Here is a 25,050-nt window from a genome sequence, read left to right on the forward strand (position 1 = left end):
GTGACAATCAGATAATAACTTCACCAATCAGGCAACATAATGGTGTCAGGTCAAATGATGAATTGTTTTAGACAACCTCAAATTAAAAAAATCTGTAAAACTGCAATGTAGTGATGAGATGCTGAAGTTAAGACTTTAAACCTTTTTTTAGATTTTTACATTTAACAATTGAGAAGGAAATTAACCACATGAACCCCCTTTCAAAAACAATGGAAATACTGTAGCAGATATGCACCAACACGTAGCGTTACAGGTTGAGAGCTTGTAGATCTGCTATTATTGTAATTTATTTGCCTAAAATAGGGAGGCCAAGGCAAAAATAAAAATACATTTTGACAATTGCAATTCTACAAGATCACAAAGGAGCTTGTAGATCAGCTATTTTTGAAAGAATGTAGACTTTTTTGTAGTTCAGTGGTTAATCAATGTGCTAAAACATGCGTGCACGCAGCCATGCGCGCGCGCGTGCACACACACACACACACACACACACACACACACACACACACACACACACACACACACACACACACACACACACACACAATTCTAATCAGTGAATAAACATCTCATCGACTCATCCGCCTACTCACTTTGAGCATAATTACCAGCTTTCCAGGGAACTAGATGAGAAATCCAAGTTTATCAACTTCAGGGGGAAAATACAGGACACCTTAGTGGAATTTTCCACATGGCTACATATCTGGGCCACCAGCTCTCTCCTGACTCCCAGCATTACGCCTGCCTGAGGAGCAATGGCCGCTTGTAAACACTGGAGGGTGACACGGCAAAGTAGGTGATCGTGTCCCTTCTCAAAGAACACGTCGTCTTCCTTTCTTCAGACAAGTATCGCCATCAAGTTCAACATTAACTATATTCATTGTCCTTCATCTTCCCCCTTTTCTCTTCACATTCAGGGAGAGCATTTGCATGGAGAAAAACAGTAAAGGTAACAAACTTGAGTTGATGGGCATTCGGTTCCATGTTTGGCGAATGACCGGTGCTATAAAACCGTGGCTTCTTCCATGGCGTTTACCCACCTGTATAAAGAAGATATTTAATAATATTATTATTATTATGACTGGCATTTACGTGAATAATTCAGGCAAACAAAAAAATATAGCTTCCTAGTGTGAACTGTGAACCCCCACAGGTCCTGTGCCTGCCAGCATAACAGATGACAGCTACTAGTTGAGATATATTTAACACGTGGTCCTGTATTAGAAAGATATTTGAAATGGTGAATGTGGAATAAGGTACAAAGTCAGTTTTTATAGCCAAATTCCAATACTCAAATTTCTGCCTCCTCGTGTTACGAAGAAACTTGTGCTCTGACAATTGTTTATTAGCAGAGTTAAACAAAGAGTTGTGATTTAACCCATTCTGACGGGGCACCCATTTTGGTGTTGGCATCATGTCATGCTTTAGCTATTTAAAAATAGCAGATCTACAAGCTCATATCGCGCCACTCGTACGAGCTTGTAGGTCTGCTATTTTTTGAAAAATCGAAGAACGACTGACATTTTTTAGAATCTGATCTCAGGTCAGAATGGGTTTATCAGACCAGTGTGTGTCCAGTGGAAACCTCGTATGAATCTGATCTCAGGTCAGAATGGGTTAAGTTGTGAATTTGGTCGGATAGGCGGTTATCCATAACCGCAGATATGACCAATATATATATACCCGATAGGGATCCGGTTGTCCCGATTCACCGATATCACCATATATATGGGCATATACTGATGACATTAGGGAACTCCATATATGAGCATAAAGGGACAGCAGGCAAACAGTTAGGTATAAAACAATATTGATTAACCCACAAATCCTCATATAGGCCTGGGCCTAGGGAATACCCTGATGACATCATAGTGATCATGCACACAACTGACTGACTTTATGCAAGGCCTTGTGGATCACTTTCATTTAAATGAATCCCGGCACTAATAACAAACTGATTTCCCTAATATGATGGCAGCAAGGTTTCTCCGATGTTCTCTCCCCGTGCTGAGGCACGCGCGCTGCTACGGCGAAGCCGCCACAGGCTTGCCTCAGATGTCCTTCACATTCGCCTCTCCAACCCAGGTGTTCTTCAAAGAAGCCAGAGTACAACAGGTTGACGTGCCCACACTGACCGGTGCATTTGGTATCCTCGCTGCCCATGTGCCCACCCTGCAGGTGCTCAGGCCCGGCGTCGTCACGGTCTTCAGTGAGGATGGTTCCTCTGCCAAATACTTTGTGAGCAGTGGGTCGGTGACAGTCAACGGAGATTCTTCCGTACAGCTGCTAGTGGAGGAGGCTGTGCCGCTTGACCAGTTGGATATCTCCGCTGCAAAGGCCAACCTGGAGAAGGCACAGCTCGACATGTCTGTTGTGTCCGATGAGGCGGGCAGGGCAGAGGTTCAGGTCAGAATAGAGGCCAATGAAGCCATGGTCAAGGCTCTGGAGTAGACCTATAGAGAGGCCAATGAAGCCATGGTCAAGGCTCTGGAGTAGACCTATAGAGGCCAATGAAGCCATGGTCAAGGCTCTGGAGTAGACCTATAGTGGCCAATGAAGCCATGGTCAAGGCTCTGGAGTAGACCTATAGTGGCCAATGAAGCCATGGTCAAGGCTCTGGAGTAGACCTATAGAGCACCGAAGTCTGACGTCACTTTCAGTAGAGGGCGTCAGTCCCCAGGTTCATGTATTTGTTTAGTTGCATTGAAATCCCCATTGAGGCGATTTGAGATCGCCTCATATAACAACTGTGTTTGAAAAATAAACATGTCACCCCGGCCGCTTCACTCATATGGATATGAAGAATCAACTGACTGAGAGAAAACGCTAATGTTACTGCTGCTGAATTAGTTAGATTTTCGCTAGAAGCAGACTGTATCATATATGAGTGACTGACTGTTGCAAACGATACAGAGACACCTTCCCGACAATAACGCCGAGACAGCTTGTTTATTTTTGGACCACAACGCTTATAGTAGACGATATTAAGATCACCCCATGTTATTCTCCATAGAGAAATCACTTCCGCGAACCAGGGGAATCGTCGGGATGAGCGAGTTACGTCAGGACTTCGGTGCTCTATAGTGGCCAATGAAGCCATGGTCAAGGCTCTGGAGTAGACCTATAGTGGCCAATGAAGCCATGGTCAAGGCTCTGGAGTAGATCTGTGGTAACCTTGTGTGTTGCTTTGAAGGAACTGAAAACCTCCCGGTGTGACCGACGGTGCTCATAATTTTGTCACCTTTCACCTTTATCACGTTAGTACAGTGAAGAATTAGAGGAAACAGGGGAGATAGCTGGGGTGAGACACGCTGCAAATCGGCCACAGGGCTCGGGAATCGAACCCGGGACACGCTATCGGCATCAGAGATGAAGGCAAGAAGATAAATAAGAAGAATCAAAAAGATTATGCTCTATTGTTGTTATTGTTCTCACCTCTGGGCTGTGTGGTTATCCTCAGCCTTGAAGGTGTAATACAGAGTTTTTTTGTGGTACAGTTGGAACTCGGTGGTCTCCTCCTGGGCCCCGGCCCCGCCCCCGGCCTGTCTGTCAGTGTGTTTCACTGTGAAGCCCAGCAGGGGCAGACTCTCAGACGCCACCTTCTCCTGGACCAAGACCACACAAATACACAAACATTAACACCTTCTCCTGGACCAAGACCACACAAATACACAAACATTAACACCTTCTCCTGGACCAAGACCACACAAATACAATATATATAAATACCTTCTCCTGGACCAAGACCACACAAATACAATATATATAACACCTTCTCCTGGACCAAGACCACACAAATACAAATAAATACCTTCTCCTGGACCAAGACCACACAAATACAATATATATATATACCTTCTCCTGGACCAAGAGCACACAAATACACAATATTATGTCCATTTCTACATTTGTAATTACGAAAGTCTACGAATGTAACCAAATGGACGTTTCACAGAGGAGCGACATCATGACTGGCTGCATTGAAGTGCATGATTCAACTTTTAATGGTTTATATTGTTTATAATGGTTTAAAAATGTTCTAGTATAACAAAAAGCTAATTAACCTGGGGGAAAATAATCATAAAAATATCGTAATATCGGATTACAACAATCGTTGAATCGCAATATAATTCAGAATCCCAATATAAATCATAAATAAAGTGAATCGTCCCACCCCTACTGAAAATAAGTCAATCAACAGAACACAAATAAAGTAATAAAGCAATGCAATTTTTATTCTAAAAGAGGTTGATATTTCACCGCGAATGAAAGCATCAAACATTGGATTGTTGATGTTTCACCGTCTTGCGGAACATGACACATCAACATGTAGCTGCTTGTACCTGGATTCTCTTGATTCTGTATGAACGTTTTAGCTTGAGAAAGCTGAGACCCAAAAGAGATTTATTTATATTGGGGACCGGAACCTCAACTAGTGAAAATAGCCGATGTGATGAAATACGACGCATTGTGAGATTGTAGATATTTTCACTACTTTGTAAAATTGGTTCCCAACCCAGTGTTTTGGGAAGCACTGATCTATATCGTTATTGTATTGTATCATCTGGTTGACGATACAATACATGGATGATATTGGTCCATTTATGCTGATATGATTCGATTCAATGATTTAAAATCGACACAGTAACCAAGAAATAAAATCTGTGTGAAACGTGTGGATAGTGCAAGCTTTTTAAGTGAAAGATTCATCATTATGGATATAAATAAGTAAACAGTGATTCTCTGGCAAATACATGGACAATGTAATTGAACACATACGTACGGGTTTGTACATGTACAAACCTGTGTAGCGATATGCAATGGAAAAGTAGTGAAACACCTCTTTGATACAATCGATTATTTGCATTGCAAAAGATTCAATACTGATTATTTGCATTGCAAAATGATACGATACGAGACAAAGTCAAACGATACGATATGTTGCTGTTTACATATCGATATACTAGGATTGTTGAAATCAAAATCGATGCAGTTACTGTATCGCGATTTCCGTATGGTTTATCTGTGTAAAGACGATAAGCGATGGTGTAAAGCGCATGTCTTTGCGGAGGGTTAGGGATAGGGTAGTGTTGTTTAGGTATAAGCAGTGGTGGAAAAAGTACTCAAATGTTTTACTTAAGTAAAAGTGTCAATACTGCAATGTAGAACTACTCCGTTACAAGTAAAAGTCCAGAATTCAAAATGTACTTGAGTAAAATGGATGCAGTGGAGTAGAAGTAAAACTATTCGAAATTGGAAATATTCAAGTAAAGTACAAATGCCTCAAAATAGTACTTAAGTACAGTGCTTAAGTAAATGTACTTATTTCCTTTCCACCACTGGGTATAAGGGGAGTGTACGTTCCCCCTCCCTCACCTCTCGGGCCCGGTAGGTGTAAAGCACCTTGTCTTTGAGGAGGAACCACAGTCTCTTCCAGTTCTTTTTGCTTCTCTTACTGCGCTGCAGGTTGCCACTTATTATGGAACCTTCGTCCGCCACCGCCACCTGCTGGGCAACAAGGAGAGCTCTCATGAGGGACATTAACAACGTCAACCACTTTCATCCTAACCTCGCCTCACCAGGCTTTCCACCGCCTCGGAGGAAAGCCTGATCTGTTTCAAAAGTCTGTATGATCCGGGCTGGGGCCGGATGATGTGGTTACGTCATGTTGTAGTATTGTTTTGTAGTCGCCAGACAGGATGAACAGGCGGCGACAACTTCCTTTTCCCTCTCAATAAAAGCTCTCGCTTACGAGAGCTTTTATTGCTTTTATTCAAACAGGAAGCAACAAACAGCTTCCTGTTTGTTGTAGGCAAACCATTGCCTACAACATGACGTAAGCATATCATCTGGCTCCAGCCCGGATCATATACCGAAATGAAATGGTGCCCAGGCTACTTTCATCCAGTGTAGATTTCGTCAATTAAAACTAGCATTTTTTCACAGACGAAAACCAAATCAAGTCATTTTATGCTTGGTTGTGCATGGGTGTCGCTCTCCGAAAATAGACGATCTACAAGCTCACAGCGTGTGGCAGCGGTGTGAGCTTGTAGATCTGCTATTTTCGGCACAGGTAAATACGACGGTAAATACAACGCACAAGTACTTGGTATCGATTAACCTCGCCTCACCAGGCTTTCCACCACCTCGGAGGAAAGCCTGGTCACTGTTTCAAAAGTCTGTATGATCCTGTCGGGAGCGGATGATATCGTTACGTCATGTTGTAGTATTGTTTTGTAGTCGACAGGCAGGAACAACAGGCGGCGGCAACTTCCTTTTCCCTCTTAATAAAAGCTCTCGTAGCCTGTAGCTTTTATTGAGAAAAATCGGTTTGAGGGAAAAGGAAGTTGCCGCCTGTTGTTCCTGCCTGTCGACTACAAAACAATACTACAACATGACGTAACGATATCATCCACTCCCGACAGGATCATATACACTAAATTAAATGGTGCCCAGGCTAGGTATCGATACAATTGATTATTTGCGATAATAAACAATAACAAACAAAACAAAGTCAAACGGTACCATATGTTGCTGTTTACATATCGATATACTTTAATTCTTGAAATTAAAATAGATTTGTCGATGCAGTTACTGTATCGTTACGTTACACCCCTAGTATTTAGTCAACTAAAACTAGACTAAAACTAAAATATTGACTAAATGGCATTTTAGTAAATCAAAATTTATTTTAGCGCTCAGCACACCATTCAACAGAACAGAACAGCACACAATAAACGTCCATTTAAGCACTCAAAAACATAACTGTTAGTGAAAACGGTGCCAATTTGGTAGTGAATGTTAAAAACCAGGAAATTTGTCTCAAAGATGTTTGTCAGGACTCGGGACACCTAGCTTGAAACCGGGACACTCCCAGCCAAACCAGGACGTCTGGTCACTGTATATGTTAACCCCCCATATGTTAACCCCACAGTCAAATAACAATCAACAAAGAAGACACACAGCGCCTAAAAAGTGGTGCTGGATCAGAAAATAGTAATACCATACAAAGTCAAAAGGACTGCTCGCCAAACAGTGGGTCTGCTGGACCCATATGCGGGTCGCGGACACATTTGTATGGGTCCCTTTATTTTCCTAATTTTTATTTTGTATTCATTATTATTTGAAAACATAAAAAAAAAACATTCCCCAAAATAGTAGCATTTTTCATGAACCGAGGTGTCAAAGTGAACTGTCAACTGAAACGGACACCATTGATTTCTACAGACCTTAAATGAAGCCTATTTTGCACCGATTTCAAATCCGCCATCTTTCTATATCCGAAATACAACCAGAAATTATTGGTATTGGCTGTGTGGGTCTTCACTCGGTAAAACCAGTAGAAACCCTAGAAACATACCCTACTTTATCATTCAGTTAAAAATAAATAGGACACCATAATTTACTAAACGCATATCATGATGATTTAAAAAAGACTTTAGGCCCGGGTCACCGGTGTGGTGCTCTGAGCACCCTAGGCTGCATTGCCAGCCAGACAGTGTGTCGCGGGTTTGATCCCGATCCTGATGACCTTTACTGCACGTCACTCCCCATCTCTCTCCCCATTTCCTGTCAGTCTACTGTCCTATCAATAAAGGCATGAAAGCAACAACAACAAAAATATTGAAAAACAAAAGACTAAACATACAAGAACAAGTGTTTATGAAAAGGTTTACTATAAAATCAAGTGTAAAAACGTCATTGAGATACATTGAGATTTTAATGTATTGCAAACGGTAGGCTTCTGCTGAGCCATTAATAGGCGCAGCAGGCTGAACGAGAACCCCCTTGCGTTATACCTGGGTCAGTGAGGCAGTGCCTTTCTTATGTCTCCAAAGGGTAGGAGGGTGAATATTCTGGAACACAGCGGAGAGAGGACGACTGGATCGGTTTAACCGAGGACTGTTCTTAGCTGTCAATGCAGACACATCCCCCCCTGCACAAAGAGAGAGAGAGAGAGATAGAGTTAACGGTGTGTAAATTATATTTTCCTTGGTTAAAATAAGTGTTAAATGGGTATACCGTAAAATACATCCTTCAAATACAAGCCTCTTTTTTATGTTACACCGTAACAGATACGAGAATAGCTCTTTAGTAAACGGAAAATACATTTTCAGGTCGGGATACCAATTTTATCCAATCAGTCTTAGTCGAGAGAACTCATACCATATACAATACAGCAGGGGTCCCCAAACTTTTTCCTGTGAGGGCCACATAACCTTTCCCTTCTCTGATGGGGGCCGGGGTCAGTTTGAATACAGTATAGACGTGAAAGTGAAATTGGTTGTAATCTCTCCTGATTGGATAAAATTGGTGTCCTGAACTGAAAATGTATTTTCTGTTTACTAAAGAGCAGGAGCCACGGGGAGACCCCTGTTACTGAACCAACACACTACAGTAGCAGTGATTGCTATCGTTTTAACAAAAACAAAGCATATCACTTACAGGTACATAATCTGTGTTGGTGTTCCTCAGAAGGTTAAAACAGTTTTGGTTTTTTTCATTATAGTTTAGTTTTAGTTTGTTTTGATTATATTTAGTTGTTCTAATTCAGTTAGCTTTAATTAGTTTTTAGAGCGGATTTGCTGGTTTTTATTAGTTTAGATTTTTGATATATATATATATATATATCTTTTTACACTTTTGCTTATTTATCGGGTGCAGGATTTTAGTTTTTTGGTTGCAACAGTGAGTTCTGTACCTTTGTTATTAAGTTGGTTAACTTGTAACAGTGAGTTGTGTGTACCTCTCTTATTAAGTTGGTTGTAACAGTGACTTGTGTACCTTTCTTATTAAGTTGGTTGTAACAGTGACTTGTGTACCTTTCTTATTAAGTTGGTTGTAACAGTGACTTGTGTGTACCTTTCTTATTAAGTTGATTGTAACAGTGGTCACACACTTTGGCCAAGCGATCTCTCATGTACTTCAGCGGGTACCTGTTCCGGCAGCAGCTCCTGCAAACAATCTACATCATGCAAAACGGACATTTCATGCAGGTTCCAGTCACAAGAGAATGACACAAACTAACGCAGCGCCACCCGCACCGTCCCTAGTCAGTCCAGAGGCACAGTTTATGTCATAGATCAGTGGTTTTCAACCCTGTTCATATCAAGGTCAATTATATATTCTGCATTTGAGCCATGGACTACCATTTGATGAGATTTAACGTACAATATTTTGTTGACTCGTTGGAGAAGAGTTTGCTCATGCTCTATTCTGTATTGATGTGGTACCATCAAATCAAATCAAACTTTATTTCTAGAGCACATTTACAAAGACCAGAAGGTCAACCAAAGTGCTGTACAAGAGTGTAAAATGAAGCCCATGGACGTTGCCCAAATGGACCCCATTTCGTTTCATTTTAAGCTCTCAAGCCTGGGACTCTTTGATCTGTCTGCGTACGTGTGTGTGTGTGTGTGTGTGTGTGTGTGTGTGTGTGTGTGTGTGTGTGTGTGTGTGTGTGTGTGTGTGTGTGTGTGTGTGTGTGTGTGTGTGTGTTCGAGTGCGTTACTAACCCTGCCACAGGCATGGCAGTGGTGTCTACGCAGAGTCAGGCCAAAATCAGAGTTGCAGCTCATGCACATCATCACATGAGACACCGGGACGAGTGTCGGAGCCTTCTCACCTAGAGACAACCACAGACGATCTCTGGCCTGGAAAACACGCGCCCACACACACACACACACACACACACACACACACACACACACACACACACACAGAACCTTCTGTCATATTAACGGTACATAAATGTATGTATGTAAATCTTTCCCCCAAAGAGTCAGTATGTCACAAGGAAAACTGGAGAGAATATGTGTTGCGACCATAGGTCGCATTTATGAAAAAGTGCATTTCCTGTCAGTCCGTCACCCCACGCCTCCAAGTCAAGTCAAGTCAAGTCAAGTCAATCTTATTTATATAGCACATAACAGCTGTTGACCCAAAGTTATTTCCAGAAAATAGGTAGACCGTATGGGCATTCCAGGCCGATGCCCTAATACAATCCCTGTTATGCCCATAATTGGAGATCCTTGATGTCATCAATATTAAGCCCATATGTGGATATGTACAATATATTACCATATTGTGACAGTCTCATGATGACCTGTGGTTGCCAACTTGGTTCATTTGCAAGTCTAAGTCGTGAATACTTGTTGGTACAACACATGGATCTCCATACGTGGAGCTGACTATCATCACCTGGATCTCCATAGTGAAGATCACGACACTGACCTCATCAAACCCCGGATAGCCATACATGGTTTGACATACTAGATCTGCATATATGAGCCGGCCAGCAACTCCACATCTGACCTCACTGACACCAGATTAATAGTTTAACCAATTCTGACCTGAGATCAGATTCATACGAGGTTTCCACTGGACACACATTGGTCTGATTGACCCATTCTGACCTGAGATCAGATTCTAAAAAATGTCAGTCGTTCTTCGATTTTTCAAAAAATAGCAGACCTACAAGCTCGTATCGCGCCACTCGGTGGCGCGATATGAGCTTGTAGATCTGCTATTTTTAAATAGCTAAAGCATAACATGATGCCGACACCAAAATGGGTGCCCGGTCAGAATGGGTTAACTCTTTTCAACTGTGCCGTATTAAGAAGCTCTGATGTTTCAGTGCGACCTCGCTCGTCTTACTGGTTTCCATTAGGACAGACTGAAAATAACTTTGATTATACAGCGTTCCTATTCTGGGTGAACATTCACCAACAATAGCCGATCTACAAGCTCACAAGGTGTCACGTTGTGACGCGCTGTGAGCTTGTAAATCTGCTATTTTTGGTGAAGAGACTTAGTAGACTCTTGTAGGCTGAAAAATAATGCAGGTTCCAATTTACGAAGTATAGAAGGGCTAAGTGGTTAAACTGAAGTGACATTGATGCATTCATTTCCAAATATTATAAAAGTTTTCTGAGGCCCCTGGACTTGCATCAAGGCACCCTAGGGTACCACGTCACCCACTTTGAGAAGCCCTGAATTACACACAGGGACAGACAGGCGGTGCTCTTTCTCACCTCGGCTGGACAGCTATTAAAAATGACAGGTCCTCTTGTGTGGTCGGCTACAGTCCGGCTCAGGGTGTAGAACCAGTCCTCTCTCTCGTTACACGAGCTGAACACAAAACAGCACAGCACAGCCTCACTACCCAGTCAAAACATTGACTGGGTGCATTTAGTTACATTTTTACACTCTCAGATATGCACAAATTAACACAAGAATTGACTGTGTACACTACAGTACTAAAATAGAATATGAAACAGGACAGACGACGCACCTTGCTGACAATGTGATGGAAATGTCTGTTGCATCAATCTTCAGGCCATTCTGGACATTGTCTATGACAGGTTTACTGACCTGAAATATCAGTGAGTTTTTATGTATCAGATGTATCAGACGTGATGAGACCAAACATGTGAAGAAAAGAGAGTGGGGGAGCAAACTGCTATTCAAAGCTATACCTTCATCCCTGTGAGTGAGAGCGTGTTCTTCAACCTGTACTTCCCATCTTGTTGGGGGTAGGTATACAGCAACACGTCGTTCATCTGAAAGATACACACACTTATTTAACCACCTGAAAGAAAAGATTGCTTCAGATGGTACAGTTTCAACAATGGCTACTGTGTATGTGCATGCAGCACGTTGCCACTTGGTGGCACTCTAAGCTAGACTTTTTTTGTTTTACTATTCTTGGAGAACAGTCACCAAAAATAGCCAATCTACATGCTTGCACTGTGGGCTTGTAGATCGGCTGTTTTTGGCGAAGAGATTTGGTGTATACAAAAAAAGCAGTTGTAACTCTCTTTTACTAACAATAATAAGTTGTTAAGATGCATTTGAATTTTTTATTAGTGACCAGTCTGGAGTATAGAACTTGTATTGGACATGACAGAGGAGTACAGGGGAGTGTTCTCTGATTGTGGACCTTTATTCTCTTTAATGTGGAAATGGCAAAGATATTTCAATATAAAAATCGCAAAACATGCATCTACAGTATAGTACAAACTGCCGTCTTTGTCTTTGTTTCTCAATCTTTTTGTGTGTCTCATGAGGTCAGGAGATTCTAGAGAATGCAAAGCTACAGAGATGTCTCACCCTGCCTGGCGATAAAGAATGTCCTCATGTCTCACATTGTTATTCTGTTTAGTCTTATGACTTTATAAATGACATCCCTTTGCTCTCCCTTTCTACTCTGTTTTCTCAGTAGTCATATTACAGGGGTGAAGGGAGACGGTCATTTGACAAAAGCACATGGGGCTGCGACTGCATAACGAATCGTTTATGTGTTTTAACACCTTCAACATAGTTTGAGGAACTATATGCATAGTCGTAATGTAGGCCTTTTTTTAAACGTTAGCTTAGCTTAAAGTGAATTTGACTAAGCTAGTAGTTAAGAGTTCACACGATCCATGTTGGTCATTGTTTAAAGCCTGTAAAGTTTATTGTTCATCCCACAATGATGTCACTCGCCAAAAATAACAAGCAATACAAGCTAACAATCTGTGGTGGAAGGTAAGGTGCATTTACTCAAGTAATGTATTTAAGTATATTTTTTACTTGAGTAGGCCTATTTCCATTTTTTTGAGTGGTGCAACCACTCCATTACAGAGCTATGTGTGTCCCTGGGTCCCTGGGTCTGTCCGAGCACGGAAATAGATTGGTTGGTTTTTACCATTTCTCAACCGTTTTGGACGTGGGGTGGCTCGCCGGAAATGGCCCGGCCCCATGGCCGCATTCCTGGGGGTCTGGATGTTTCAGGGACCCCCCAGGGACCCCCGTGGACCCCCACGCGGTAACTGTCATTTCTCGACTATTTCGGAAGCGGGGCGGCTCGCCGCAACCGGGCCAGCCCCCTGGGCACGTTCCTGGTGGTCTGGATGTTCTGGGGACCCCCCGGGGACCCCCACATGGTAACTCTGTCATTTCTCAACCGTTTCGGACGCGGGGCGGCTCGCCGGAACCTGGACGGCACCCTGGCCACGTTCCTGTGGGTCTAGAAATTCCGTGGACCCCCCGGGGACCCCCACACGAAGTTGCACCACTCACTTCACACGGATGTGATTTTTGAATACTATTTACTTCTACTCATCTCTCAGCAGCAAATGTTGTACTTTTTACTCTAAAGACTATTTGACAGCTTAATTACTAATTACTTTGCTGATTTAGATTATTATTACAAAATATACACTAACCTATTGTATACTTGGCCTAAACAAAAATAGCTAATCTACAACCTTGTAAGCTTATAGACCGTTTCCAGAGTATGTTTTATATTCTGGTACTGCTACTTATGAGGACTGCTAACAATAAATGCGACGAGCGGAGCGACGCAGCTAGTATAAATTAGGCTTAAGGAGTTTCTCTTGACCTTCCCTGTGCTGTCAATAAAGACCTGGCTCACAGGAAGTGGACGTTCAGCGACATCCTGACAGGAAACCCTGCTCTCGATCCCATAGTCTAGACATACAAACAGAGCGTCCAGAAAAGATGTATAGCCTTTACACCACTATTACCGTAGCTATCAAGTAAAATGTGTTAACTTAGCATCACATAGAAGGTGTTGAGATAATTACAGAATAAATAAATAAGAGCATAACCAGCAGTAACCAGTGTGACCACTGGTTAGTTAGTGTGACTTCATGTGTTTAGCCGAGCAGCGTGACGCTGCAAACAGGAAGTGGCATTTACCAGAAACAGATGGCGAGGCTGTCTGCTCTTCCTGCTGACCTTCATCAGTGTTCCCTCCTTTATAAATACCTGCGGACACACACACACACACACACACACACACACACACACACACACACACACACACACACACACACACACACACACTGTAGATTTTTTATTTTTTACATTCTTTAAAATGTTTTGTGTACAATGACATGCCCAAAACAGGGGGAGGCCCGTTTCAGAGCTGTTAAATCGTGCCTCCGGACCAGCTGCTCTCCACCAACCAACCACACCAACGCGCAGAGAGAGAGAGAGAGAGAAAGAGAGAGAGAGAGAGAGAGAGAGAGAGAGAGAGAGAGTAAGAGAGAGAGAGAGAGAGAGAGAGAGAGAGAGAGAGAGAGAGAGAGAGAGAGAGAGAGAGAGAGAAGCAGGGGATTCCCAGCTGAGCTGGTGGGATAAAGAAAGGGCAACACTAGGGTGGTGGAGGAGGGAAGGGAGTATGATGGAAGAGAGACAATGTTATCATAGCCTACCCTGCCAGGCTGCAACAGGCCCCTCTGACCACGGACACTGTACTCTATGTTGACCAGACGCAACAGGTTCTCCTGAGAGGACATGATGAGAGCGGAACAGACAGAGAGAGAGAGAGAGAGAGGACAAAGATGAGTGACGGACTAGTTTAAATGATACCGAACCACCTCCCTGACAATATCGAGGGGACAATTTGTTTATTTCTGGACCACAATTCATATATGAGATGATTCTAAGATGACTAGTATAAAAAGGTAGGTGGCTAGCGCACATCCAGTTCCTGTCTGGTGCTGGACTAAGGTAAGTACAGTGAAGAGAGGAGATTCCGCACACAGGTTTGCTCCAAGGTGTTTGCTTTTTATTCAATAGGCTACACCATAAATAAGACACAACGTTTCGGCCGTGAACGGCCTTCATCAGGTGATAATCGGCAGTATATGTGACAACTCCCTTTTAAACCCAGTCGTCACATCACGTGACTGATGACGACTGCATGGGCAGGTGATTCACTAACACCAATAAGTGACATGACACTAAATATAACAATAAATATGAACATGAATGACCACCACAGCAAGCAAGTTTACAATAAGGCAACACAGTTTCAAAAGAACAGTTTCAATCAAACTTGCTGTTTTTTTTTGCTTGTTACACTGTTTTAGTATTTTTCAGTATATTCTGATTCTATACTATGATTCTAAGATACCCAATGTTATTTTCCAGAGACAAACTTCCGTGACCCATGTGGATGAGCGAGTGACATCAGAACTTCAGTATTCTATGTTTTTATGTTTAACAAGGCAATGTATGAATCAATCAAGTGCCCGCATCTGACACTCACCCCGTGTTTCAAACTGTCATTGGCTTGATCCGCAATGCCAGACACTGTCACCACAGCAGCTGTGAGAGAGACAGAAAGAGAAACAGAGAGGGAGAGACTTTATGTCACGAGCGAGGTGATTAGGATTTATAATCAAACTGTGTTGTGCCACATCTTTCGTCTGTCTCCGCTTGGGAATTGACCAGAACCCATTCTTGTACTGAATTGCAGACCACTGATTGCCAATGTTTTGACTGATATACCGTAATTTCCGGACTATAAGCCGCACCGGACTATAAGCCGCAGCTACGTTAGCTCAGAGCCTGAGATGGCTCTGCGTTAGCTGTAAAAATCCATAGATTAGCCGCACCGTTGTATAAGCCGCAGGGTTCAAATCATGGGTAACTAGACAAAGTGCCAATCGGCACAGGTCTCCACCAGGGCAGGTCAGGTTGTGGCCTCATGGTGGCGCTATAACAGGCTGTTGAGGAAGATTTGGGCCAAAGGTTCGTATTGGAGGGATGCAGGTACAATGTTTTTCCATGTGTGCATACATAAGTTGTATACAGATCGATGCAGTTATAGCTAAAAACAGGAATTGGCCTGTTATAGCACCACCGTGAGGCTGATTTTGAGGAATAAATTGTGGCATGTCGTCCTCGGCCTAGTGAAAATGTGCGTGTATAATGTAATGGAAATTGCACACTGTGTTTGTGATTTGTGGGGTTTTTTCGAAATGGACGAATCGTGTGAGCTTTGGAAGCCAATCTTAGCCAATCAGGATGGAATATGAGAAATCAAACAAACCTGTCTTGATCACATGACTATGGAGATCATGTGTACCGATTTGCGTGAAATTTGGATAAAATCTGAAGGAGTAATAATAGAAAATGTGTTTTACATATGTCGGCCTCCTGGTGGCGCTATAAAGAGCAGATGTGAAAAATTCCAGGCAAAGGTTTTTCCTTGGCCTCTAGGGAGTTGGCATACAAAGTTATCCACAGATCCGTGCAGTTAGAGGTAAAAACAGTTTTCGGCCAGTTATAGCGCCACCTTGAGGCTGAGTTGAAATTGTTCATGTGGCATTTCGTCCGGCCTAGTGGGAATGTGGGTGCACAATTTCACGGAAATCCCGCGATGTGTTCATGATTTGCAGCATTTTGTTTGAAACTGAGCACTCCTGTGAACTTTGGAAGCCAATCTTAGCCAATCAGGATGGAGTCTGAGAAATGTGAAAGACCGGTTTGGTTGAATGGCTGTAGAGAGACTGTGTACCAATTTGCGTGATGTTTGGACAGAATCTGTAGGTGTACTGTGCAAAAACTTGTTTAGCACAAAGCGGCCTCCTGGTGGCGCTATAACAGGCCGTTGTGGAAAGTTTGGGGCAGAGGTTCATCGTTGGCATCCAGGGAGTGTGTGTGCAAAATTTGGCATCGACCGGGTTAACGGTGGCCGAGATTAGCTCCTCACGGACGGACGGACGGACACACACACACACACACACACACACGGACGGACACACGGACGGACGGAGTGCAAAACATACTCTCCCCACATGCCTTCGGCCTGGTGGAGACAAAAAGCCGCGGCTTATAGTCCGGAAATTACGGTATTTGAAATCAAGTTTCTATTTAAAACATATAGGCAAACAAATACATACAAATGTGTTTTAAACTTTCACCTATAATGACAATATAATGGGAGTGCCTAAGCATCTGGCTTGGGATATGAGATCACAAAAACAACTTAACAATATAATAGCTTGAATTTATATAGCACCTTTCATGAACCCAAAGACAATTTACATAAAAACAACAAACAATGAACAACCCACAAACAGACAACCACACTATTAAATATTCTCCGCTGGTTGTGTTTAGTTGGATTATGAGCTGACCACCCAAGTATCCCCAGTCAGAGAGATTGTGACGCCAAAGTAACTTATCAACAATGTGGCAGTGTATTTCCATTAAGCCGTGGTTTATAGTGAAGTACACATGGCTGGAGTAGTGGGACGACTCAGGGAGCTCTGCAGGTGCTGCATGTTGCCTGGCTGGAGACTGAGTGAGGAGTGTGGAGTGAGTTGCTGGTTATATGTGGCACACCTAAACTGTGATTGGCTAATGAGTTGAGTGGTGTGATGGCAAACACATGTGTGATTGTGGATGCAGGGAATGGAGAATGTCCACCAGAGGCTGCCATTCTGACAGCATGGATATAATTCACAACACACACAAAACCACAAACAGTTGCCATAAATCCCAGACATGAAATTAATTACATAGTGCTCAGGTAGAAGATAGCCTCAACTAGTGCCAAACCTGGCCAATATACACAGTATTGGTCATTATATTACTTTTTTTATCTGTATCTTTTTCTTTACAAAGTATCGGCTAAACATCAGTGGTCTCTCAAGATACTATAGATCGGCCTTTTTTATGTTTTACTGAATGGGTTCCCAGATTGAAACATCTGTTATAAGTGGTTTAGGACTCTCCGAAATTATTATAATTATAATATTCTTATACATTATATATTATCTGACAACATTGCTATACCATACTATATTATCTTACACTATTACATTCATTATTATTGTTATTGCTACTACTTGTATTTGCCTGTATCTCCTTCCCTGTCTATTTTTCTTCTATTTTTCCTTTCTATTCTCCCCTCTCTCTGCCCCGACAGGTTCGAGGCAGATGGCCGCCCACCCCAGAGTCGGGTTCTGCTTGACGTTTCTTCCTAATGGGGAGTTGTTCGTTGCCACTGTCGCAATATTGCTTGCTCTGAGTGGATCTTTGTTTTCTGCTCTATATGTAAAGTGTCTTGAGACAACTTGTGATTTGACACTTAAATAAAATTGAATTGAATAGAAGAAGAATGGACGGACGGGCGGGCGGACCGACAGAAAGAAAGAAAAAGACTCAAAATGTCTCTCTCCTGACTGTGTATACATGCCAAACTCCCTGTAAGGTCGTAAACACTTTGAACCAGAAAATGAATAATAGAGAATGCAGAGCGAGCTTTTATGTCTCCCGTTAATGGCCGACAGAGACATGATAAGTTCTCTGCCGTGAGCTATGCTGCTGTACCTTGGGTGTCTTCATACTCCTTGGAGTCTGGAGAGAGGTTGTTTAGGTAATCTGGAAAAAGAGGCAAATTAAATTAGCGAATCACAATAGCAAATCATAAAGTTATGGCCACTAATGAAGTATAATCAAATATATAAATTAAGTATAATAATCAGTACAGTAGTGGTAAGACAGTGTCCAGTTAGTCTAATAGTTATAATGATTAATGATTGAATGAATGACCATTTGTGGGTCGAAGAATGATTTTTGTGGGTCGCAGGTAAATCTCCCATTTTTTCCGTTTCCTATATACAGTATATCTTTAATATATTTCAGATTTAAAAAGATTTAAAAAAGTGTAAAAAAAAATGTTTGAACAATTCCAACAAAAGTATTTCATAAATATCAGAAAATGTAGTGAAAATAGCAGATCAACAAGCTCACAACAAAGCAACGCGTTGTCAGCTTGTATACTGTATGCTATATTCACTAGTTTGGGTCCCGGGCAAAAGTCACATTTCTCTTTTGGGTCTCAAGCTAAAACGCCTATTGACCAGACCGTCTGTGAAGGTCAGTCGCAGGTGAGGACTCACCGGTGAGGAGCATGCGGTACTGAGCCACGCGAACAACCACCTGGAGGAGCTGATGTTTCAGAGAGATGTTCTCCCCGGCTGGGCTCTGCTGCTGAGACACACACACACACACACACATGCTGCTGAGACACACACACACACATGCTGCTGAGACACACACACATGCAACGCCTAACTCACATTTCAGCTGTGGTGGAAAGCAACTAAGCAAAGTACATTTACTTAAGTACTGTACTACTTAAGTACAATTTTGAGGTACTTTTACTTTACTGGGGTATTTCCAATTGTTTATACTTTTACTTTTACACAACTACATTTCACTCAGAGGCAAATACTTTTTACTCCATTACAATTATTAGAACACTTTAGTTACTAGCTACTTTGTAGATTTAATTATAAGCTATTTGCATAAGCTTTTTTATTCCACAGCTATGTGTGCCGTCTGTCTCTGCGTCCCTGGGTCTGTCTGTCCAAGCACGAAGTTATCTAGGTTGGTTTTCACCATTTCTCAACCGTTTTGGACGCGGAGCGGCTTGACGGAAAACGGCCCGGCCCCCTGGGGGCCCAGGGACCCCGGGGACCCCCACGCGGTAACTCTGTCATTTATCGACCGTTCCAGAACTGGGCCAGCCCCCTGGTTATACCAATAGAGGAGGTGGTTGTACCCTACTTTTCAGGAATTTCGCAATCTCAATCCATAGGGTATAATAACATTCTGTACCTGTACCTTTACATTCAGACACCACTACAAAATGGCGCAATCAATCACTATAAAGCCAAAGTGCAGTAACTACATATTTGGAGACATGACATGGATAAACAATTACATCATGAACAGATATACAATTAGTGCAATATCACTTATATACCGAATTGGTATGGCCTATTTGGCTGGCCAATTGAAACACTTCAAAGTGTTTTTAGCAGCTTGATTTTTTGCGTACTTACTGCACTTTGGCTTTGTAGGGAAGGATACTGTAGTGATTTCAGACCCAGAGAGAGAGAGAGAGAGAGAGAGAGAGAGAGAGAGAGAGAGAGAGAGAGAGAGAGAGAGAGAGAGAGAGAGAAGCAGTGGCAATAGAACATTATACAGCAAAGGGCCTTTCGGCACAATCACAGGTCAGCTGTAAAAGTGAAGGGACCAATAACAGAATGCTGGTCAGCACTTGTGCCTTGCAGAACATCAACTGTGTGTGTGTGTGTGTGTGTGTGTGTGTGTGTGTGTGTGTGTGTGTGTGTGTGTGTGTGTGTGTGTGTGTGTGTGTGTGTGTGTGTGTGTGTGAGTGTGTGTGCGTGTGTGTGTGCGTGTGTGCGTGCGTGCGAGATGCAAGAGAGAGTGTACATGCACACACACACACACACACACACAAACACACGCACACACGCACACACACACACACACACACACACACACACACACACACGCACGCACACACAAGCACACACTCACAAGCACACACTTCAAGCGGTCACAAATCAATGCCACACTTCTGGCAGGGCAATATGTTGATGGGACAGGTACAGTAAAAATACATGTGCATCGTCTAATTAGCCATGGTCAGCTTCTCTGCCCCCCCTTCTGTTCTGTTCTCAGCATTGGAGAATATATTAAAGCACCATTTTAGCACAGAGGATAATAAAGTTGTTGATCATTCACTAATACGACATTTATTTTTAGAGTGACTAATAGTAAATAACGTGAAGCAACCATGCAGTTATCTCCTCATATAGATGTACAAAGTAAAGAACATTAGATAATTCCTTAAGCGCCGTGAGGGACGTCTCTGTAAACAGACCATAAATGTTCCATCAACTCAAGTGGGGGCCTTTTCAAAACCGTAGACACACAATCTATGTTCTTGTGTCTCGTGTTTTCATATCAAGGATATTTTTTGACTGTGAAGAAGTGGTGTTTTATCCCCAGGTTACTCACTCACAAGCACACACTTCAAGCGGTCACAAATCAATGCCACACTTCTGGCATTGATTTCCCATGTTGATGGGACAGGTACAGTAAAAATACATGTGCATCGTCTAATTAGCCATGGTCAGCTTCTCTGCCCCCCCTTCTGTTCTGTTCTCAGCATTGGAGAATATATTAAAGCACCATTTTAGCACAGAGGATAATAAAGTTGTTGATCATTCACTAATACGTGGCCAAACCAGTCAGTCTCAGACACGAGAAACGTGTGTGGATAGATGAATGCACTGGAGCTTCTTGGAACAGAAAGTCTTTAACGGATAATGACTGGAACAAATAATCATGTCAGAGTAGTAAACCCCAGGAAAAAGGTATGTCATACTGTATGTTCTATCAAATGGGCAAAATCATTCTAAACTAACAGAGGTATGCTTAAACCAAAACAAATAAATAAACTGTCCTAAGCTATCTGAGAATATTGTCTAAACACAGGTCCCTATAAAGAAAAACTAGACACGTAATGAAACAGATTGATGATCTTTAGTTCCATTAGATGTATGTTGGACAGGAGATGGCTGCTTTAAGCAGTCACACACCTGGCACTAACTCAAACTTCACTATCAAGGACCACACCACCAATGAAAACGTTTGACAGGTTTATTGATAACAGAAAGAAGGACATGATCATGAATACCACCACGGGGTGATGGCCCACGACGGGACATCGACGGCGTCAGGGATTTGAGCCGAGGTGGGGAAGCTTCGGGGATCCGGCATGCTCCCGAGGCACGTCAGACCCCCCTTAGGGATCTGTTAGGAGATGTTAGAGGGAGTAGGATGAGATTTTGGGTGAGACGACGAAAGCGAGAACGGGGGGAGAACCGGGGGTTGGATGGGCTTTATATACACAGGTGGAGGTGGCCCGTTTGGAGGTGGCTTGATAGGAGGTGGAGGTAGCTGCGTTGGAGGTGTGGCCCTGCACCTGAACTTCAGCTATGAGCTCCATTAATTGGACTGATGCACGCAGGATAAATCATTCAGGTCTTGACTCTATCTGTCTTTTTATATATTTCCAACCATGTGGCCATACTATACGCTGCTTGCCATACCTTCGGTGTATACTGTGGTAGCCAGAGGATAAATTTGGTCATTTCTGTATTTATTTAGGTTCACCTTCCTTGTGCCCTTCAAACCTGTATTGACTGTATTGAGATGTGTGTAAAAAGATGTCTGTAGGGGCATGCTTCAGGGTCCAGCATTCACAGCCAGCAGGAGAACAGACCCTACAGTTGCCCATAAGAGGCTGAGCTTGATATGTTGTGGGAGGATTGATGTCCACACACACTGGCATAGTGTAGTGTAGTGTAGCTTAAGACTCGCACAGTAAACCAAACCAAGCATATCTGCCTCATCTCCTTGACTAGAGCACACTTTGTCTCTGTCATTATATTCACACGCACGCAAGCACGCACGTCAGGGAAAAAAGGTACAGTAGTCGACAAACTTTTCGTCGATGAAATCAACACTACTGACCTCAAACTGGCGGACGATGGTGGCGAAGGCAGGCGAGGTCCTGCAGCTGTCGTCCAGAAGACTCATGCTGCGGTCGTAGTGACCGATGTACGTGGTGAAAACCAGGAACTCTGCCCTCCTGGCCAGGATGACATCTGCGATCCTCTGGTTCTCCTCCCTGCAGCCAGGGGTCAGCAGTGGGTGAAACCCAGTAGCCACCATGGGAGAGACATTTAACACGCACCAGGAGGCATGCACATGTAAAAGATGGATTGCCGCCGAGATGCGTACCGGTAATGCATGTATTCAGTGAAGCACTGCCTCGATGTAAAGCAAGAGATAACTGGTACTGGTAATGCCCTGTCCCCCCATGTGTGATTGATTCATGGTGTGTGTGTGTGTGTGTGTGTGTGTGTGTGTGTGTGTGTGTGTGTGTGTGTGTGTGTGCGTGTGCGTGTGTGTGCGTGCGTGCATGTGTGCGTGCATGCGTGCGTGTGTGCGTGCGTGCGTGCGTTAACACTAATTTTTTATATAATTGCAGGCCGGTGTTGCCCACTGAAAATAGCCGATCTATAAGCGCTGTGAGCTTATAGATTCATTGCCTAGTCTTTGATCACGACACAATGCACGTGAAACTATAAATCAGGCAACAGTCAGCTACTGTGTAGCACGGCGGAACATCAGCGACATCTCACCAGTGGCGGATTCGATTCTCCAGCTCGGTGAGGATCTTGCGGTGCAGGGAGTAAACATCAGGCAGCTCATTGAGGATCTCCCTCAGTCTCTCTTCATCCAGCACAGGGTCTCCCTCCTCCCCCACCGCGGCCCCCACCGCTTCCCGGAAGTCCTGTGTGGAAAGTTAGCGTGACCGTGATGGGATTTCTTTTTCTTTCCAGCTTTGTCCCTATATGAAATTCAGGACACACTTTCACCTGGGTGGCCTCACGATGCTGTCCCCTGTGTTAGGATCTGTCTCTCCACAGACCTGGCCAGACCTGGCAACCTCTGTCAGACCTGGCAACTCCCACTTCCCCTTCCACTCTGCAGCCACATTCACTCACCTGTCTCCAACTCCCTCGTCATTCCACCTGTGAACTATTTGTCAATCAACCTTCCCACTATAAGACTGGACTCTTTACAAACACTCACTGTCAGTACATTGTCATTGTTCCCTGAGCGGTACCCCGAAGTTCCTGGTTCTCGGTTTTGTTTCGACTTAAGGTTTGCTTTTTTGGACTCTTTAAACTACTGCCTTGTACCCTGGTATGTTTTGCCTTTTGGACTTAGTAGTTATTTTTGTATATTGGAAATGTTTGGGCTCTCCTGAGTTTCCTGAGATTACAGCTACTACTCATTTTCTCTGTTTACCATTTTTGTTCTGCCCTGGACTTTAATAAATACTTTGATTTTGAACTTCCTGTTTGTGGCTTGCATTTTGGGTTCGGTCATCCGCTTAGCATAACAGAATGTACTGAACATAAATATGAACCCAGCACAGCTACAAACTCTTAAGAGGAAGGTTACTTTGTTTGAGAATGTGGTGGCTCGGCTCATGGCCTCTCCACCTAACCAGCGTTTTTCTCTCCAAGAGGAGATTGTGACCCACCAGCAGTGGTTTAAAGAGAGGCCATGGACAAGCCATTTTGTCCCCCATTTTGATGTTGTTCGTGGGAGGCTTACGGATTTTTTGGACAACAGCTCTTTTCCCAGTGCTTCCCAGCCAGCTCACTCAATTAGGGTTGGAGTGTTCAACCTGCGTCCCACTAGCCCTGGTGCCAACCGGCAGTGTATGGATTATCTTCCCTGTTTTCCCAGCGATGAGAAAGTTCCTGTTTGTTCTGAACAACTTCATGCAACAAATCCGTATTATGGCACCCGCCTGGCTCGGGGAGGTCCCCGTTGTGTCAACAGGCGGGGGGGTGTGTCCCGGGGTCTCCCAGCCACCAAGCCCACCCGGGCAGCCCAGTCCCGTCATTCTGCAGTCCCGCCTGCAGCCCCGTCACGTCCAGCTGCAGTCCCGCCTGCAGCCCCTTCACGTCCTGATGCACTCCCGCCTGCAGCGGTGCGGCCCCGTCACGGGCCTGCACTACGGCAGCGGACCCCGGGGGTGTTTTTCCTGGGTGTGCAGCGTCTGCTGGGGTCCCGTCTCCAGAGCCTGCAGCATCCTCCTCGCTCCCAGTGACTTTGTCTCCGTTCCGTTTTCTGCCGCTCCGCTCTCCATCTCCAGAGCCTGCAGCACCCTCCTCATCCCCTGGGTGTGCAGTATTCTCTGGGGTCCCAGCATCCTCCTCGCCTCCTGGGTGTGCAGCGTCCTCTGGGGTCCCGTCTCCAGAGTCTGCAGCATCCTCTTCGCCTCCTGGGTGTGCAGCGTCCTCTGGGGTCCCGTCTCCAGAGCCTGCAGCATCCTCCTCCTGTCCTCCGCCTGCAGTCCCGCCTGCAGCTCTGCCTCCTCCGCCTGCAGTTCCACCTGCAGCTCCGCCTCCTCCGCCTGCAGCTCTGCCTGCAGCACCGCCTTCTCCGCCTGCAGTTCCACCTGCAGCTCTGCCTCCTCCGCCTGCAGTTCCGCCTGCAGCTCTGCCTCCTCCGCCTGCAGTCCCGCCTGCAGCTCCGCCTGCAGTCCCGCCTGCAGCTCTGCCTGCAGCTCCGCCTGCAGTCCCGCCTGCAGCTCTGCCTGCAGTTCCACCTGCAATCCCGCCTGCAGCTCCGCCTGCAGTCCCGCCTGCAGCTCCGCCTGCAGTCCCGCCTGCAGCTCCGCCTGCAGTCCTGCCGGCAGCATCTCCGGCGTCGCCTCTGCCTGCAGCACCTCCGGCGTCGCCTCTGCCTGCAGCACCTCCGGCGTCGCCTCTGCCTGCAGCACCTCCGGCGTCGCCTCTGCCTGCAGCAACTCCGGCGTCGCCTCTGCCAGCAGCA

General features: G+C 44.3%; 2 protein-coding genes across 8 annotated transcripts in view; one reads left to right on the forward strand and one right to left on the reverse strand.

The window, feature by feature from the left end:
- Positions 1-25,050, reverse strand: part of fgd5b (FYVE, RhoGEF and PH domain containing 5b) — a 39,203-nt gene that overhangs the window by 195 nt on the left and 13,958 nt on the right. Inside the window, exons 6-21 of one of the 7 annotated variants that reach the window (XM_083771807.1) lie at positions 22,836-22,987; positions 22,162-22,318; positions 18,708-18,795; positions 18,136-18,186; positions 15,062-15,120; positions 14,223-14,294; positions 13,705-13,773; positions 11,478-11,561; positions 11,294-11,373; positions 11,034-11,130; positions 9,516-9,653; positions 8,863-8,965; positions 7,800-7,936; positions 5,377-5,505; positions 3,436-3,605; positions 1-1,040 (exon numbers count right to left, since the gene is read on the reverse strand). The exon at positions 1-1,040 is cut by the window's left edge and continues 195 nt beyond it. In XM_083771807.1, the coding sequence (XP_083627933.1) occupies positions 1,004-1,040; positions 3,436-3,605; positions 5,377-5,505; positions 7,800-7,936; positions 8,863-8,965; positions 9,516-9,653; positions 11,034-11,130; positions 11,294-11,373; positions 11,478-11,561; positions 13,705-13,773; positions 14,223-14,294; positions 15,062-15,120; positions 18,136-18,186; positions 18,708-18,795; positions 22,162-22,318; positions 22,836-22,987 (1,623 nt within the window). In that variant the 3' untranslated portion in view covers positions 1-1,003. Of the gene's footprint in view, positions 1,041-3,435; positions 3,606-5,376; positions 5,509-7,799; positions 7,937-8,862; positions 8,966-9,515; positions 9,654-11,033; positions 11,131-11,293; positions 11,374-11,477; positions 11,562-13,704; positions 13,774-14,222; positions 14,295-15,061; positions 15,121-18,135; positions 18,187-18,707; positions 18,799-22,161; positions 22,319-22,835; positions 22,988-25,050 lie in introns of those variants that run through there. The other 6 variants (XM_083771806.1, XM_083771809.1, XM_083771805.1 and 3 more) reach the window with 6 other exon arrangements.
- Positions 1,969-2,451, forward strand: LOC310863461 (ATP synthase subunit delta, mitochondrial-like; the record flags this gene model as incomplete). The annotated part of the gene is made up of 1 exon (XM_083771811.1): positions 1,969-2,451. One exon carries the CDS (start codon positions 1,969-1,971, stop codon positions 2,449-2,451), a length of 483 nt encoding a protein of 160 aa, XP_083627937.1.

This window comes from Protomyctophum parallelum, assembly GCF_964188405.1.
Source record: "Protomyctophum parallelum genome assembly, chromosome: 8".
NCBI lineage: Eukaryota > Metazoa > Chordata > Actinopteri > Myctophiformes > Myctophidae > Protomyctophum > Protomyctophum parallelum.